The sequence below is a fragment of the Brassica rapa genome, chromosome A09, assembly GCF_000309985.2.
Source record: "Brassica rapa cultivar Chiifu-401-42 chromosome A09, CAAS_Brap_v3.01, whole genome shotgun sequence".
NCBI lineage: Eukaryota > Viridiplantae > Streptophyta > Magnoliopsida > Brassicales > Brassicaceae > Brassica > Brassica rapa.
This window is the reverse complement of record NC_024803.2, coordinates 12,670,665-12,688,138: the sequence shown is the minus strand read 5'-3', so window position 1 is coordinate 12,688,138 and position 17,474 is coordinate 12,670,665. Positions and strand designations below refer to the sequence as shown.

Here is a 17,474-nt window from a genome sequence, read left to right as displayed (position 1 = left end):
AGGATAACACTAAAAAAATTTCCATCACAAATATAGACTCTACGAATCAAAATGACCAAAATATTTCACTAAAGAGGTAAATATACGCTTATATTCCTAGGGTTAACTAACCCAAAACTTAGGGTTTGGAGTTAAGGGGTGTGGATTTGGGTTTAAGGTATAAAATTTTAAAAATAGTTTCAAAAAGTATTTTTGAATTACAAAAAGAAAATTTGAAAAAAAAAATAAAAAAAACCGAAAAGTTCAATTTTTTTTTATAAAAAAGTTCAAATTTGAAAACATATAATCTAAAACTATTAAAAAATATTTTTTTTTATTTTTTTTTTTTTTATTTTTTTATTTTTTTTATTTTATTTTTTTATATATATATAGGGTATTAGTGTTTTTTTACCTATTAAATGAAACATTTTGGTCATTTTCTTCCATGTGGTCCATTTTTGTGACAAAAATTTGAAAATGGTCTATTTATGAGAATTGCCCATTAATATATCAAATATTAATATTAATGAAATTTAAAAATTTAATGTGTTTTAGAAATACGGATCCGAATCCGGATATTCGGACCTAAAAATTAAGATATCTGGATTCAGTTTGGACGGATCCAAGATTTTATTATCCGGATTCGGATCCAGGCATCCCAGATATCTTATTTTCGGAGCAGATCTGGGATCGAATCCGGATCTCGGATAATAAGTCTCATGCCTAAGTAGACCCGTCAAATGTTAATAAAGTTTGAATATAAATTCAGCACACCTTTATCTTTAAATAACAAGAATCTCTCCTTTTCTTCCTCTTTATCCCCTACACCTGCTCCGCTGCTTGTATGTGTTTTCTTGTCCCACACTCATATGGCAGAAGAACAAGTCTCTGAGTGGAAGACAATGTATGGAAGCCACGCCCTTGACGAGTTTATTGTTAATGAGCCGCATCTCTTCTTTCTGCCTCAAGAACATCTTAGGCTCATGCCAAAGGAAAATTCCGTCATCAACAAGTTAGTCTCATCAAAGTATGACTCCAGTCCAAGACTCCAAGATATTACCAACGCTCTAGCCATGGTTGAACCCCTAACCCACTCAGTCCGACAGATCTCCGAATCAACGTAAATAAATATAGAACTTTTTCAACTTCAAGAACTCCTATTACTTTTCTTTTTTTGAAATATCAGCCTTCAATAAATTCTACTCATGACCCTTGTTTATCAATATGAAGGGTCCCAATATTGGGAAGGAGTACTTTGAGCAAGTTGGATAGGTATACATTAAAGGTGAAGAACAACTCTAATGGAATGAGTGATGATGGATACAAATGGAGAAAGTATGGTCAGAAATCCATCAAAAATAGTCCCAATCCAAGGTGCATATAATATATACATGATCTGCTTCAGAATCCTATATATTTCAAACTTCTATGGTTCAGCCAAAGCATATTGTATTTGTATATACTATAGCATATACTTTAAGCTTTTGGTCACAAGCCTAATGTTACTACTATGCCTGATTTATGTGTAGGAGTTATTTCAAGTGCACAAACTCAATATGCAATGCAAAGAAACAAGTGGAGAGATCAATTGATGACCCTAACACATATATCATCACCTACGAGGGTTTCCATTTGCACTTCACCTATCCTTTCTTCTTATCCAATAGCACACATAGATCCAATAAAAAACCCAAAATACATAATGATGCTCAATATAAAGCCCATTTTGAAATCAATCCAAAATCTCAAACCCAAGAAAAAAACAAACAAACCAAACTAGTCAAACCAGACTACCAATATTGTATGGCCTATGAAGCCGATGAAAACACACCGGCAAACCTGGAAGATGAATTTTCCCCCCTACTTATTCAGGACCGGCAGCAACAAGGTCTTCTTGAAGATGTGGTGGCTCCGGCAATAAAAAATATTCCGACCAAGAATGGTTTTTTGGCAGCTTCTCGGTCTTCATTACCGTCTTATACTTCCTCAACATGCTCTTTTTCTCGGACCGATTCACCACCCCTTTATCCATCCTTCTTTAAGTTGGACTCCGAGTTTTTTAACATCGGCTTTAGTGATGAAATAGTTCAATCGGATCTTGTAAACTTCAAGCATTTATGATAATTGTATTAAATATATGTTTGTATGTATCGGGAAATTGTTGTTTTTTGCTTTAGTCTTTCCGTTGTTATCCGTTGGCATCTGAACAAACGAAGACTCTCGTGGCGGGCTTTGCATAAGGAGTTTGGTTACATACAGATGGTTATTTTATACAAAATAGCATGTAAGATAATATATATTTCTACTTAAACGATATGAGATTTCAACTTAAATGACATAATGTAAGATATATCTTGGATCAAAATCTAATCAAAGATCAACTTCACTCAATGTGAATCAAACTGTTCAGTAGACTTAACCATTGATATAAAGGATCTTAACTTGCACGAAATTTGAACGATCGAGACAACTGACTCAAGCCCAAACTAAAGTCATCAAATTATTCAAGCTGCTGTAGAAACTATATAACAAATAGTTTTTAAAAAAACTTGTTCCAAGAAAAACCTTATTGTTTTAGAGAAAGCAACAGAGACTCTCGTCACAGTTTAGAGAAACGAGGCTGTCTTTTCATCATCTGCGCAGAGACAGCTTCGTTGAGATCGTTCGATATAAGCATACCCGAGTTCCAAGTTGCTACATAATCAAGACCTTGTTCTACACTCATCTCTCTGCTTCTCAACAACACAGCCTTCGTCCCTGTCACAGCTAAAGGAGACTTCGCTGCTATTCCTGAACAAAAAAAAATTATAAACTTTAAAAATTCTCATTCTAAAATAAAAAAAAAAAAAAAAAAGTGAGATTACTTTCAGCGATCATCGTGACGCCTTTATCAAGCTCCGACTTAGATCCAAAAACGTGAGAAACAAGACCAAGATCCTTCGCTTCACTCCCCGAGAATCGCCTCGCCGTCAACGCCAACTCCATAGCCTTCGCGTGCCCGACGATTCTCGGCAACCGCTGGAGAGTCCCGAGATCCGCGACGATCGCTAGATCAACCTCCTTGATCGAGAAGAAAGCCTCCTCGGAGCAGTACCTAACGTCACACGCCGTGACGAGATCGACTCCCCCTCCGATACACGCGCCGTGCACAGCTGCGATCACAGGCTTCCGGCACTCCTCCACGGCGGTTATCGCCGCCTGCATCGATTTGATCCTGCGGCGTAGACCCTCGCTCGAGCGCCCTCTGTCGCCGCCTGAGGAGGCTTGGGCCGAGATCGAGGAGAGGGAAGCGAGGTCGATGCCGGAGCAGAAGTGTTTTCCGGCGCCGGAGAGGATGATGACGGAGACGTCTGGGTTTTGGTCGAGGGAGGATAGGGCTTCGGGGAGTTCGTCGAAGAAGTCGAGGGAGAGGGCGTTGAGCTGCGACGGCCTGTTGAGGATGAGGTGGAACACGGAGGAGTCGGTGTTCTTGCGAACGATTTCGAGGGTTTTGTAGGATTCCATTAGCTTCGAGTTTGGAAAAAAATGGTGGTGATAAGATTTGAGGTTGCAAATGTGTATTTCGTTGGGAACGATGATGACCTTTTTGGTTTGATTGGAGACGGTTTACGTGAACCGTTTTTCTCGGTTATCAGTTAGATGAGCCGATGAAATCAACTTTGCAACTCGGTCAACAAAATGCTGCCAACAACTTAGGCCTCGGCATTCGGGGTCCCAATCGGGTTTCGGTTTTATCCAATCGGGTTTCGGTTTTTCGGGTTTATCAAAATCAACCCCATTCGGATTATATGAAAATTCGGTTCGGGATCGGTTCGGGTTCTATCGGGTTCGGGTCGGGGTTAGTAAATCTTCCAAGAACCGGTACAACCCAATATACTTTCGGGTTCAGGTCCCAATCGGTTTTTTGGTTCAAAAGTACCTGATTTTTACCTATTTTATAACTAAAACATGAGTAAAATCGGTTCTTCAGTTTTAAAATACCTGATTTATACCTATTTTGTAACCAAAACTTAAGTAAAATCGATTCAAAAATAAGGAACATCAACCATGATCATTCAAAATCAAACGAAAAGTAAACATATGTACTGATAAAAAGAAAACCAAATAAATAAAAACATAAAACGAAAACCAAGTTCTCATGAAATGAGAAACATTGTTTAACGAAAACAAAATCAAAATCTAAATACTTCAAGATTCAACGACCATTTTTAACCATCAACCTTCATGTAATAGAACCACCAACCGTCATGTAATAGATAAGTATTTTAGATGTTCAATATTTTTTAGTGTATTTTGGATACATATTTGGAATTGAGATCATGTTTGGTACAAGATCTTTTTGAGGTTTTGAATGTTTCGGGTTCTATCGGATATCCATTTAAATTCGGGTTCGGTTCGGATAATACCCATAACCCGAAATACCACAAAACAAGATCCATTCGGTATTTACGTCGGGTTCGGATCGGTTCGGATTCATTTATATCGGATCGGATTCGGTTCGGGTTTTCGGATTCGGTTTATTTGCCCAGCCCTACAACAACTCATGTAAATATTTTGATAATCCTAGAGATGTTTTACGAACTGAGAACAAATATTTCATGGAAGACAAATAAACGATGGACATGAATAAAGCATATGATTTGATTAAATAACTTTATTGAAAATGGAATTTGTATAGTTGTATATATATATAGTTGATTTGATTTTTTTTTTTTAAATAAGAGTAAGTGTTGCTAATAAGTTTTAAGGATTTAGGGATCGAATTCCTCGGAGACCAATGTTACACTATGAATCTACGAGAGGAGAATCAAGCTAGAATGAAAAGAGTTTGTTTTATGGTTTCAATTGAGACAAATGTAAAAGACAGAAAGTAAACGAAGTTGAACATCAAATTCATGGATTAAAATGCGAATCAAGAAATGAACATTAGACAAAGAATATGATTTAAAGCCCTTTTTGAACTCAAAAAACGCAAATAGTTTAGTCTACTTCCGCAATACTAAACCCTACTTACTTCCATTGAATTTAGAATCCTAATCATGCAATCTAACAAGTTTGATTAGTTCACAAGTTCCCTAACAACAACTTCCGTCGGTTATGAATACTTGCTCAACTAGATTTATTTCAAGAGTTTTTTTTTTTGAGGTCAAAATTTCAAAAGTTTAAGCATTCAATTTTTCGGTGCATTAAACAACCTACACTCTAAAAAGTCAAAATAGCATAACTAATCCAACGAGTTTCTAAAACAAAATATTCGAGTGGCTAGGGTTTTGGCGACGACTCTGGCGATTTCGGATCTGTGAAGACGTGACGTACAAGCAGAAGACGAGAGGGAGACTAACAGACACTCCTCTCTCTTCTACGGTGTCCTATATTGCATACAGTGTATCCAGTTTGGTTTTATACTAGTTTTCCACCCCCTTGGTGTGTTTCTGTTGCTTGACTATCAAGGCTCGTTGGCTATTTCGACAGCATGAACCGTCAGTTTGGATTCCGTGCAAGAGAGGGTAACGATGGGCACACCAGACGTCGACTAAAAGAAAACGAGGAAGAGATCATTAGGGTTCCTGCGTTTGATAACTCTGATCTGATTGCAAAGTTCAAACAAACCCTAATTGGTATGATGTTTCATTCTGATGGAAGAAGCGTGGAGGCTCTGCTCAAACACATGCCCAAGCGCCGGATCTGGGATGTCGAGGGTCGGGTTAGAGGAACGAATCTTGGGAACAATAAGTTTCACTTCGATTTTGATAGAGAGGAGGACCTGATCAAAGTTTTGGAAAAAGGACCTTGCCACTTCAATAAGTGGAGCTTCTCCCTAGAGAGATGGACCCCGACAATCAAGGAGGACTTCCCGAACTCTATGCCATTCTGGGCAGTGGTTTCAGGAGTTCCGATCCACTACAAAAAACAGGAAACCTATGAAAGCGTGGGTAAGGCACTGGGTGTCTTTGATAAATCGGATGTGGAAGGAAGTAGGGTGAGAGTTTTTGTGAATGGAGATCTTCCTCTGAAATTTGAGTGTAAGATAGGATTTGCAAATGGCGATGTAGTGAAAGTAACAATCCAATATGAAGATCTATACCGGCATTGCTATTCCTGTAAGCGACTATCTCATGAAGAGGGCACTTGTCCGGAGCTCAATGAAGATCAAAGAGAGAGAAACCGTCTGGCGAGAATTGAGCAAAAAGAGAAGGAAGAGAGAGCGACGAAAGAAGCCTTCTCCATTCCTCAACGCCAAACCCCAGGAGCATACATTGACTTCTACAGACGCGAGAGTAGGGGAGGAGAAATAAGACCGACATATCAAAGGTCCCCAAACTTCCGTAGGGAAAACCGCAGAGAAGAGGAGAATGAACATGACCTTCACAAACAACTTAAGGAGAGACGTGAGGTCCACTCAAAGAACGTATGGAACAGGCTTGACTCTGGTCAATACTCTGAGCTTCCCCGAAATCGGGATAGATACCATCCATATCAACACAGCTCAGGAGCTATATCAAAAGAGAGAACTAGAGATACTGCTTCTTCGTCCGAGTGGAGACCAAAAAGACCACAGGGGGACAGATACGATAAGCAACCTGCGAGGCCCTGGAATCAAACAAATACGAGCTCTAGGAGCAGGAGATCCCCTGATTCCCAGAGAACCATATCGGATAATCCCCGAAGACAAAGCTCCCATGCTCACACTAGGGGACGGAACTCACGCTTCCCACCATCGGGGACTCTAGAGTGGAGACCAGTTAATAAGCACAGGGAGACAGGGGCACCCCGTGGCCTTTTGAAAAAGGATGATAATCCTGTGAACTTAATACAGCTCTCAGAAAATGATGACGCTGAAAAATCAGCCAGCAGAAGGAGTAACACTGAAGTTTATGATCATGTAAGAGATAAACAGACTAATATCTATCTGGATGACACTGGCAAAGAAAGAGAGAATGAGGTCGATACAAATATGAACGTGGATAAGGAACCACTGATAGATACCCGAGCCAATGGGTTGAAGCACAGATCAACACATGGAATTGATCAAGAAACAGAGAAGGAAACATAAACAGAGAGGGAGAAAGAGGATAGAGAGCTGGAAGACGAGATCGATGAATACACTAAGCTCGCTGACCTTGCTGACCTGGATATGACAGAAGACATGGTCAATCAAGACGATCTCTTAGATGATATGGAGCTACTGAAGGAGCATACCAGAGACGATGAGATGGAGGATGGCCGGATAGAAGCTATCTCACAACTCTCTCCAGAGCGACAGCGTACTAAAACACAAATGGCTATAGGAAAGAAGACAGCCAATCACGAAGTGGAGAGAGGAGAGATTGTGGAGAAAGGAGAGACTGTGGAACAAGTTAAACAGGATCCGAAGAACAAGGCAAGTGCTCAACAGACCTCAACTCTGGGAAAGAAAAGGGGAGCTCGTAGCCCCGATCTCAAAGGGGCGTCAGCTTCTAGGAAGCTAGCCAGTCGTGGACGTCTTTCTCCAAAATCAAAGGTGATGAAGCCTGCTCGGGAGACGACATCTACTGCTCAAAAGGTCCCTCGTCATGAGGTGTATCCATCTGCGATGAGAGGCAGAAAAACAGTGGCTACTCTAGGTTCGGTGGTGTCCCAGAAACCACCCAATTCTCGATGAATGCAATTGCATGGAACTGTCAGGGGGTTGGTGCGTACCTGACAAAGCAACACCTTCGAGAGTTGCATCGCTGTTTTCATCCTCGTTTTCTTTTTTCTTTCTGAAACAAAAAACAATTTTAATTTTCTGCAAGATTTTAAGTTTGAATTTGGTTATGATAATTTGTTCACCGTGGAGCCATTGGGGCTAAGCGGTGGACTTGCTTTGTTTTATATGAATGATTCTGATGTGAAGGTTGAATTCTCTAATGAACGAATGATTGACATAGAAGCCAAGATAGAAGGACACAAAGTGTTTATTACCTTTGTGTACGGTGATCCGGTTGTTGAATACCGCGAAGCTGTATGGGAGAGACTCATGAGAATCAGCCTTCACAGATCGGGGCCTTGGCTTATGGTAGGAGACTTCAATGAGATCACAAGTAATTCAGAGAAAAAAGGAGGCAGGAAGCACCCGGAGTCGTCCTTTTTACCATTTAATAATATGATCTCAGCATGTGGTATGATTGAATTCCCATTCTCGGGAAATCTTTTCTCATGGGCTGGGAGGAGGAGATCAGGGAGGGTGCAATGTCGCTTGGATCGTGCTCAGGGAAATGAAGATTGGCACCAAGCTTTTTCCCACACTGATGTGGAGTACTTACTGCAATGGGGATCCGACCATCGTCCTGTTCTAGTGAGAATAAGATCGAGAGAATCTACAGGGCGAAAAGGGTTTAAATTTGATAAGAGGTGGCTGGGGAAAGAGGGCTTCACAGATACGGTGAAACAAGGCTGGGGGCATGAAGAGTACCAGGAATCAGGAAGCTTTCATGAAAGGATCGGCCGCTGCAGGAGGGCCATTTCGAGATGGAAAAAAAGAAACCCTACACACAACCAGAAACTGATCGAAAAGCTCAAACTGGAGCTAGACAGAGCTCAAAATAACAACAGCATGTCCACTGAAGAAGAGCTCGAGTTAAAATGGAAGCTCTGCGAAGCATATAGAGAAGAAGAACTTTTTTGGAAGCAGAAAAGCCGTACGATCTGGCTTCGAGAAGGAGATAGAAATACAAAGTTTTTTCATGCTAGGACAAAGCAACAGAGAGCTTGCAACCGGATCACAAAACTCCTGGATTCATTGGAAAACTGGGTCGAGACAGAGGAAGGCATAGAGAGCCTGGCCACAGAGTACTTCACTAACTTGTTCACAGCTTCCGCGCCGAACGACAGGGAAGAGGCCCTACGGTTTACAACCGCGAGGGTCACTCCGGATATGAACATAGCTCTTATGAGGGAACCAACAGAAGCAGAGATAAAGGAAGCCGTCTTCACAATTAACCCGGACAAAGCCCCTGGACCTGATGGAATGACGAGCCTCTTCTATCAACGCTTTTGGAACTTTGTTGGAAAGGATATCGTCCATATGGTGAAAGCCTTCTTTGCTTCGGGGGAACTTGATGAGAGGATCAATCAGACTAATATCTGTCTGATACCAAAGACGGAGAGGCCAAGATCAATGTCTGAATTCCGGCCCATAAGCTTGTGAACGTAAGCTATAAGATCATCTCAAAAGTTCTATCTACTCACTGAAGAAAATTCTCCCCAAGCTAATTTCGGAAACACAATCGGCCTTTGTGGCTCGTAGACTCATTACATATAATATCTTGATCGCGCAAGAGATGTTCCACGCACTTCGTACGAACCCGAGCTGCCAAAGCAAATATGTGGCGATAAAGACAGATATGAGTAAAGCTTATGATCGTGTGGAATGGAGTTTCATGGAAGAACTAATGGAAAGGATGGGATTCGACGGGAGATGGATCAATAGGATCATGCGCTGTATCTCGTCGGTCTCCTATCAAGTCCTCATCAACGGGGAAGTAAAGGAAACATCACACCATCTCGCGGAGTGCGACAGGGTGACCCTCTGTCACCATTTCTATTTATACTTTGCACGGAAGTGCTCATCTCTCAGCTAAAGAATGCGGAGCAGGAAAAGAAGCTCACTGGCCTGAAGATTGCACGAGCCAGCCCGCCAGTCTCGCACCTACTCTTCGCCGATGACAGTCTGTTTTTTTGCAAGGCGGACCAGGGAGAGTGTAGTGAGCTGATGAAAATCATTGACGTCTACATCAACGCCTCAGGACAACAACTGAACAAATCAAAATCTTCAGTTATATTCGGTTCTAAGGTAGTAGCGTCCTCAAAAAATGACCTGAAAAGGTCACTAGCCATATATCAAGAAGGTGGAATGGGTATGTATCTCGGACTCCCTGAAAAGATATGTGGCTCTAAGAAACAAGTTTTTAGCTACGTTCAAGAGCGATTGAATGATCGCACAAACTCTTGGTCGACGAAATTACTATCAAAAGGTGGTAAAGAGATCCAGATCAAAGCGGTCGCTCAAGCGGTACCATCCTTCACCATGTCCTGCTACCTCTTACCACAGGGAATTACAAAGAAACTAATGAGTGCAGTCTCGCGTTTCTGGTGGAGCACCAAGATCAATAATAAGGGACTTCATTGGGTAGCTTGGGATAAAATCTGTGTACCTACGGACGAGGGCGGACTTGGTTTCCGTGACTTTCACGCGTTCAACCTTGCCTTACTAACAAAACAGTTGTGGAGATTACTTCAGTATCCTCACTCTCTCTTAGCTCGAGTTCTAAAAGGTAGATATTACAGACACACAAACCCGATGAACGTGCAGAAGGCAAGCAACCCATCCTATGGATGGCGAAGCTTATTAGCCTCAAAAGAAGTTCTCCATAAGGGTCTCCGGAAGAAGATAGGAAATGGACATACAACAAAAGTATGGGAGGAGCCCTGGCTCCCAACGCAACCAGCGAGAGCACCACTTAGTATTGGCAACGTCCGAGATGAAGACTTCCACGTTCATCATCTTATCGATGCTCAGAATCAGTCTTGGAACCTAGAGATACTAAACACAGTCATCTCCACGGAGGATATTCCCAAGATTACATCACTCCGGGTGAGCCGTACAGGTCGACATGATAGGTACTCCTGGGATTTTACGAAGTCCGGAGTATACTCGGTGCGATCAGGCTACAAGATAGCCCGCGAGCTCCAGTCTACGGCCAACCCGAGCGTTGTAACGGAACCTAGTACAACAGAACTGAAGAAAGCAATATGGAAGTTCAAAGCCCCACGAAAACTTAAACACTTTCTATGGCAAGTTACAACAGGCTACTTAGCGACGGCAGAGCAACTTAAAGAGAGACATTTTGCAAAAGAAAGTATATGTGTTCGATGCGGTGATGAAAACAAATCCATCAATCACACAATCTTTAAGTGCCCACCGGCCCTACAATGTTGGGCTCAATCTGATATACCGTCTTCTCTGGGGCTGTTCCCGAGTAACTCTCTATATTCAAACATAGATTTCTTGTTATTTCGTGCTAAAGAAACTGGAGTGAGGTCAGAGGTACTGGCCGCATTCCCATAGATCGCCTGGTATATCTGGAAAGCGCGTAACGAGAAGATCTTCAAAGACAAAGATATCACGCCGTTGGACTCACTGCAACTCGCAGTTAAAGAAGCAGAGAGCTGGACACTAGCGCAGAGAATACCGGAAGACACGAAGGGTGAGAGGGACGAACAACGAAGAACACGACACAGTGCCAGTATACAAGAGCTTCCCGCAGCTAGATGGAGATGTCAAACTGATGCATCTTGGACAAACGAAAGAGACAGAGCCGGGATGGGCTTCGTACTGCTGGAGGACGACATACCGATTCTATTTGGAACACAGGGACTAAGTGTCGCAGTATCCCCACTCCACGCCGAAGCCGAAGGGCTACTGTGGGCGATGCAGGAAGTGATGAGGCATGGAACCAGAGCGGTACGTTTTGAGTCTGATTGTGAACAACTAATCAAGCTGATAAGGGATGACGAAGATTGGCCATCAATGGCATCTGAATTAGACGAGATCAAAGATTTATCGGCTGAGTTTATTGAGTTCTCTATAGCATACGTTCCAAGATCTGCGAACATCCGTGCAGACTCTCTAACCAAAGGGAAAAGATCACGCGTCTTCGGTACACCATTTGTCAACTGCTTTGCACCAAGTTGGCTAGCTCTAAACGCTGGCCAAGAGGCTGCTAACTAGTTTCGTATAAGTTTTATTTCCGATATCAAAAAAAAAAAAAACAACCTACACTGTACTAAATTTCTGACATAATATATTATACTTTGAAATGATCAAGAAAATTTTCAGATTAACCATCCAACTTCTAAATATAGTTTTTTTTTATGGTTAAATTTGCGAAATCAATATCAGTTTAGAAAGTGTATTCAACTAAGAGATTAACCTGATTTGTATAAGAATGATAAACCCACAGTTACTTAAATATGATTTTAAAAAAACCTCATTTAAAATTTAGTGTTATTAAATTTAATATTTTATACAATAGTCTAAAAATTAATGTTATTGATAATATGTTAATTTGTGAGTTTTAGAATTTTTTGGCAATTCTAGAATATTTGGATAAAGTTTCTTAGTTAAAATAAAAATTTTAATTTCATGATTTTAGATGAAATTTTAAAGTGGTTTAACAAAAATTATTTTAAAATCTCTAATTCATCTAAAAACTCAATAAAAATAAATAGCTTGAAACTCTAGATTGAATAGACCTTCTTAATTTACGATGCTATGGTTGGAAGCAAATCTGTTAATTTAAATATTTAATCAACTTTTTTTTTTGAACAGTATTTAACCAACTAAATGAGCATTAATCAGTGCTTCAGGAGACAATTTTAAATAAACAAAAAATACAAGGGGATTATAATGTTTAGGATTGTGCCATACCTGATGAGTGGCTTGTCTTCCAGTACAATGATAACTCTAACCAACGTTCCATTCCTATGATAAAATGTTTTTAAAACAAACTTATTAGTATATATAAATTTACTAACCCAAGAACTTAACCTTAAAAGGGTGTATCGAATCATTTGCATTTTAATATAAGATTAAGAAGGGGAATCATGGGTTATTCTTGATTTCGACGCTCTTTGATATCTACCAAGTCCACATGCTTGTTTAACTATCAAATTGCTTTTTAATATATAACATAAAGGTTTTTTATAAATAAAATTTTGCTTTTTCCTCGACAATGAAGGAATCGTCCAAAAAAGTTGAAGGTGATGAAAGCAGTTTGACTCCTTCCCATCTCCCAACTTGCACACACCACATGCTCTCACTCTTTTCTATCTCTCTCTCTCTCCTCGCTCTTTCTCTCTCTATCTCTGCTTCTTCTCTCTAATGCTCATTGTTTTGTCAAGCAAGAAATGGAAGTTTTACTCTATTGACGACGAGATCCTTCCCTAATTCTCTAATCAGCAGGTAACCCATCTTTTGCTTAGATTAATTTCTTGTTCTTATAGCTTAAAGTACAGATTTGTTATTTACTTAGCTTAAAACAAATATTAAAACAAAAAGTTGTTATAAAATTGGAGAAAAACTTCTTTACCATAAATGGTGAGACATCAACTTTATCTCACTCTTCATTTTCTATTTCCATTATTTTTTTTTCTACTTATCCCTTATATATTATAGGAGAAGCATTGTAATAAATGCATTCACACTATAATATACACGTGGCAGCCTCACAATGATTTGATAATAAATATGTTAACGCGTTCACACTATATTCATAAATGTGTTCACACTATATACTTTTTTATTTTTTTTAATATAAAACTTATGTGCATGGTTCAAATAAAACTTTGGATTTTTCGGTTCGAATCAAAACAAATAACGAATCAAAAGCTAAACTATATATATATATATATATATATATATATATATATATTTTTATTGTTTACGGATAAAGTTGGGCAAAATATTTATAAGTTTTGATTCAATTCGTTATCCGTTTTGATTTGAACAAAAAAATATGGACATCGTAACTATACGAAGCAAATCAACTACTAAAATACAATTAAAAAAAAACAAATCACAAATACCAATATTTTTAGAAACGGATATCAAATTTGATCTGTTATATGCATATATATACATATATGTATAGAATTATATATATATATATATGTTATATATATTATAGTTTATATAAGTTTTACAATATTTTTATGGATTAAATTTATTATATTAGGTATTAAAATTTAAAAAGTTAAATAATATTTTATTTTTGTAATAAAATGTTATTATTAAAATTTTCAATTATTTTTAAATTTTATTTTATTTACGGATCAAATCAGATATTCTTTAAAATTCTAAATCATTTCGGATATCAGAGTCAAAGCCTTTTTAATTTTTAATTAATTTTAATTTTATCTTTCATGTATTATTTAGAACAAAAATGTTATTTAATACTAATTAACAATATATTTATATATTTATCATTTATTTTTATATACTTTTACATACATATACATGTGCACCTTGATGTGAACACTGTATAAGTATTTACCACCAGGGAAGTATCAATTTTTTTTTGGAAGTTGAAACATTTTTTTTCTTAATGTTTCTTTCACTACCGACCAAATTATAGTAAAATGATTTGTCTTAATAATTTTTTTTTCTTGAACTATTATCCATTTACAAACTATGAAACCATTGGTTCAACATGACGATTATCTAAAATTTATAACATGAAAATAAATAAATAATAATTATTTTTGGATTTTACCGAAAAAACTAAAAAACAAACGTTCTAACAGAATAAACCAAAATAAATATTAATTTAAAATAATGGTTATATTTTAGGAGATTAAAAACAAAAAAATAACTTAAAACCGAACCGATATCCAGATTAAATAGATTTGTTTTTTTTTTAATTAAAAATAACAAAACTAATAATCACATCCCGCGCAAGGCGCGGGTTATTACCTAGTAGCATCATAAAAGATAGGGATGGTTGAGTAAAAAAAATTTACCATTGTTTTGCATCTATTGTTGAATATATAAATCTCAAATCCCATTTTCTCTACAAGGTTAAACAAGAATTGTTACTCTTTTCAATTAGCCCTATAGATCTTAGGAATCAAAAAAACCTTGCAAGGAATGTCATGTAATTTAAGTAGTAGAGACACATGTTACGGAATGTAATTTTAAAAGGGTGATTTTGACAGCTTTTGAGTAGTTAATCCGCATCTGTGAAAGGCTTTTGATAATGAAATGGTAAAGGAGGGTCCTACATCTTGAAGGATTGTGCCCCCACAAACTCAATGAATGTGAATTATTGGTGAGCAAAAAGTTTTTGTGATGAGGGTATCTTTTGTTGTTGTTGTTATAGATGTGGATGACCTTGTGATAGAAAAACTCTTACGCACCCAGAATAAAAAATACAGAAAATAATATTTCTGCTTCCTCTGTTGTCACGTTACGAAGAGTTAGTGTGTGTGTTTAAGGTATGTTAGTGTTTATGTGATCTGTTGAATTTCTCCTAGGTAAAGAGTACTTTTTTGCAGGTTGAAGTTTTATGTGTGTTTTATTTTTCTTTGACTTTACAAGTTGATTTGCTGTTAGAAGACTATGGTTATGTCGTGGAAGAGCTAGAGAGTGGGAAAGCTTCTTAGAGATCTGTGTTTAGTATTTTTCGTTTACTTATTGATCAGACAACAAATATCTCTTATTTCTCGAGGAGAGGATGAAAGATATTGAGCAATTCAGAGAACTTAAGCTAAAAACATCCGAGACTTTTGTAATAGAGAACCTTGGAAACCTTAAATAAGACAGCTCATAATTCGCATTTTAATGGGAAAATCTTTTTTTTTTTTTTTTTTTTTTTTTTTTTGAACAACTTAATGGGAAAATCATTCTTAGGAAAATCTATTTTATCCTTTTTATTTTTTTTCTTCTTGCTCTGCTTTTAGGTTGGACTCGAGTTGTCATGGTTTAGTTTGTAACAGAGTTAAATAAAGTAGACCAAATATTATGCTCTTTCATAAACTAGCTTTGACAAGCAAGAGTTAAGGTTGACTATTCTTGTAACCAAAAGTTCCAAGTTTTGAAATACTAATTATTACTATATATTGTAAACGCATTTTCGTGCATTTGCTAGTTAGTTTCTAAAGAGAATTTGTGATTCTTTCAGATCTTGGTGGTCAGTGTCTAAATGGAGTGTAATGCGCAGTGTGATTGGGAAAATTTAATATCTTTTGGTACATCATCAGCTGAAATTCCAAGAAAGCTACGACCAATGGATTGGGAAACTGATGAGTTTGATTGTAGCTTTCCTACAGCTGCTTGTGGTAGTAGTTCAGGTCTAGCTCATGCTTTCTCTAAAAGCTCAAAGTCAACTTCCATTAGCTCCTCATCACCTGAAGCGAGAACACTCAACTTCACATCAGAAGAGCTGGGGAGCAGTGAAGAGTTTGCGAAAGGAATCAATACATCTCCGAGTCTTGAACTATCCTTTGGGTCTAGTGATCCAGTTCTTGGTTTAAAGCTTGGTAAGAGAACATACTTTGAAGACTTTTGGGAAGTGGAGAACGCTGCCAGAGGCTCGGCACTTCCTGTGAGTCTTGTGTCATCTTCTGCTTCTCCCGTGAAGAAAACGAAATCTGTTCCTCAGAAGGTACAAACTCCTCGTTGCCAAGTTGAAGGATGTAACCTCGATCTCTCGTCAGCTAAAGACTATCATCGGAAACACAGGATCTGTGAAAACCATTCAAAGTTCCCTAAAGTCGTTGTGAGTGGCGTAGAGCGTCGGTTCTGCCAACAATGTAGCAGGTAAAGTGATTTTTGATCAGTTAGCTAATGCATTAAAGAAAACAACATATGACCTTTTATGTTTTTTTTGGTCTCCAAAGGTTCCATTGTCTCTCTGAGTTTGATGAGAAGAAGCGTAGCTGTCGCAGGCGTCTCTCAGATCACAATGCACGACGTCGCAAGCCAAATCCTGGAGGGACATATGGTATTATATAAAACAATCATTTCTCTTTAATTCTTAGATGAAATCTGAGTTTGGTAGCATTTAGTAGTTTGAAGTTCACAATAATTTTGTGCATGAAAAATTAAATTAAAATCATAATAATAATTTTGTGCATGCAGAAGGGAAACAACAAATGGATTTTGTATGGAACAGATTTGCTCTTATCCATCCAAGGACTGAGGAAAAATTTCTATGGCCAAATCCAAAACCTATACCATCTAGAGGGTTAATACAGCAACCTGCAAAGACTAGATCAGCTGAGTTGTTCAGTAAAGGTTTGTTCATTTATTTCTCTTCGTTTATATTTGTTCATGATTTTGATGATGTTTGTTTTATGTTGGATATTTTAGAAAAGGTCACAATCTCTTCAAGCATGGGTGCTTCCCAAGATCTTGATGGTGCTCTCTCTCTTCTGTCAAATTCAACAGCATGGGTTCCCTCTGACCAGCCAACACGGTTTTCCCTTGATCACCACCCCACCACCAACCTCCAACCCACGGCTCACCGGTCCGTGACTCACCTCAGTACGGTGTCCGACTACTGGCAGCCGGACCCACCAGCGGTTGAGGGGCCAACCGATCTACATAGAAACGGAGTAGGCCAGTTTAATGAGAACTACTTCAGCTTGAACCAGTTTTATAACTGAATATGTATTGCCTTGAAATCCTAATAAGATGTGTAAGGATCATGCATGCATAGTGTTAACGTTAATATAGGAGCTGTGAAACTTGCTGAGACACCAAATCCTCTCTTCTTTATTTTCTCCATTGATTTTTTTGGGGTTTGAGAGAGCTGTGACAATTAGTCTTATAAATCATCTTGTCGTGTTATTATACATTAGAATTTTCATATTTTGTACTGATAGTCTAGCAAACTACAAAATTGATCAAACGCATGATGATGTATATGATCTTTGGAAATTGGAAGTAACGTAAAAGAGATCAGTTATTCGAT

General features: G+C 38.3%; 4 protein-coding genes across 6 annotated transcripts; 3 read left to right on the top strand and 1 right to left on the bottom strand.

The window, feature by feature from the left end:
- Nucleotides 1-467: 467 nt before the first annotated feature.
- LOC103839251 (probable WRKY transcription factor 49) lies at nucleotides 468-2,158 on the top strand. Its single transcript, XM_009115757.3, has 3 exons — nucleotides 468-1,099; nucleotides 1,210-1,353; nucleotides 1,509-2,158. The coding sequence occupies exons 1-3, from the start codon at nucleotides 720-722 to the stop codon at nucleotides 2,098-2,100; spliced, it is 1,116 nt and encodes a 371-aa protein (XP_009114005.3). The 5' UTR covers nucleotides 468-719; the 3' UTR covers nucleotides 2,101-2,158.
- Nucleotides 2,159-2,344: 186 nt separating this feature from the next.
- Nucleotides 2,345-3,605, bottom strand: LOC103839250 (delta(3,5)-Delta(2,4)-dienoyl-CoA isomerase, peroxisomal). Its single transcript, XM_009115756.3, has 2 exons — nucleotides 2,844-3,605; nucleotides 2,345-2,769 (listed from the first exon to the last, which is right to left on the bottom strand). Exons 1-2 carry the CDS (start codon nucleotides 3,481-3,483, stop codon nucleotides 2,579-2,581), a joined length of 831 nt encoding a protein of 276 aa, XP_009114004.1. The 5' UTR covers nucleotides 3,484-3,605; the 3' UTR covers nucleotides 2,345-2,578.
- A 5,676-nt stretch (nucleotides 3,606-9,281) lies between these two features.
- Nucleotides 9,282-11,731, top strand: LOC103839337. The gene is made up of 3 exons (XM_009115844.1): nucleotides 9,282-9,521; nucleotides 9,578-11,047; nucleotides 11,105-11,731. Exons 1-3 carry the CDS (start codon nucleotides 9,282-9,284, stop codon nucleotides 11,729-11,731), a joined length of 2,337 nt encoding a protein of 778 aa, XP_009114092.1.
- Nucleotides 11,732-12,084: 353 nt separating this feature from the next.
- LOC103839253 (squamosa promoter-binding-like protein 2) lies at nucleotides 12,085-17,371 on the top strand. 3 transcript variants are annotated; one of them, XM_009115758.3, is made up of 6 exons: nucleotides 12,085-12,964; nucleotides 14,880-14,994; nucleotides 15,681-16,318; nucleotides 16,399-16,502; nucleotides 16,640-16,795; nucleotides 16,871-17,371. In XM_009115758.3, exons 3-6 carry the CDS (start codon nucleotides 15,702-15,704, stop codon nucleotides 17,164-17,166), a joined length of 1,173 nt encoding a protein of 390 aa, XP_009114006.1. In that variant the 5' UTR covers nucleotides 12,085-12,964; nucleotides 14,880-14,994; nucleotides 15,681-15,701; the 3' UTR covers nucleotides 17,167-17,371. The 3 variants fall into 3 exon arrangements, with proteins under 3 accessions (XP_009114006.1, XP_018510423.1, XP_009114007.1); XM_018654907.2 differs by lacking the exon at nucleotides 14,880-14,994 and adding an exon at nucleotides 14,716-14,828; XM_009115759.3 differs by lacking the exon at nucleotides 14,880-14,994.
- Nucleotides 17,372-17,474: the final 103 nt, after the last annotated feature.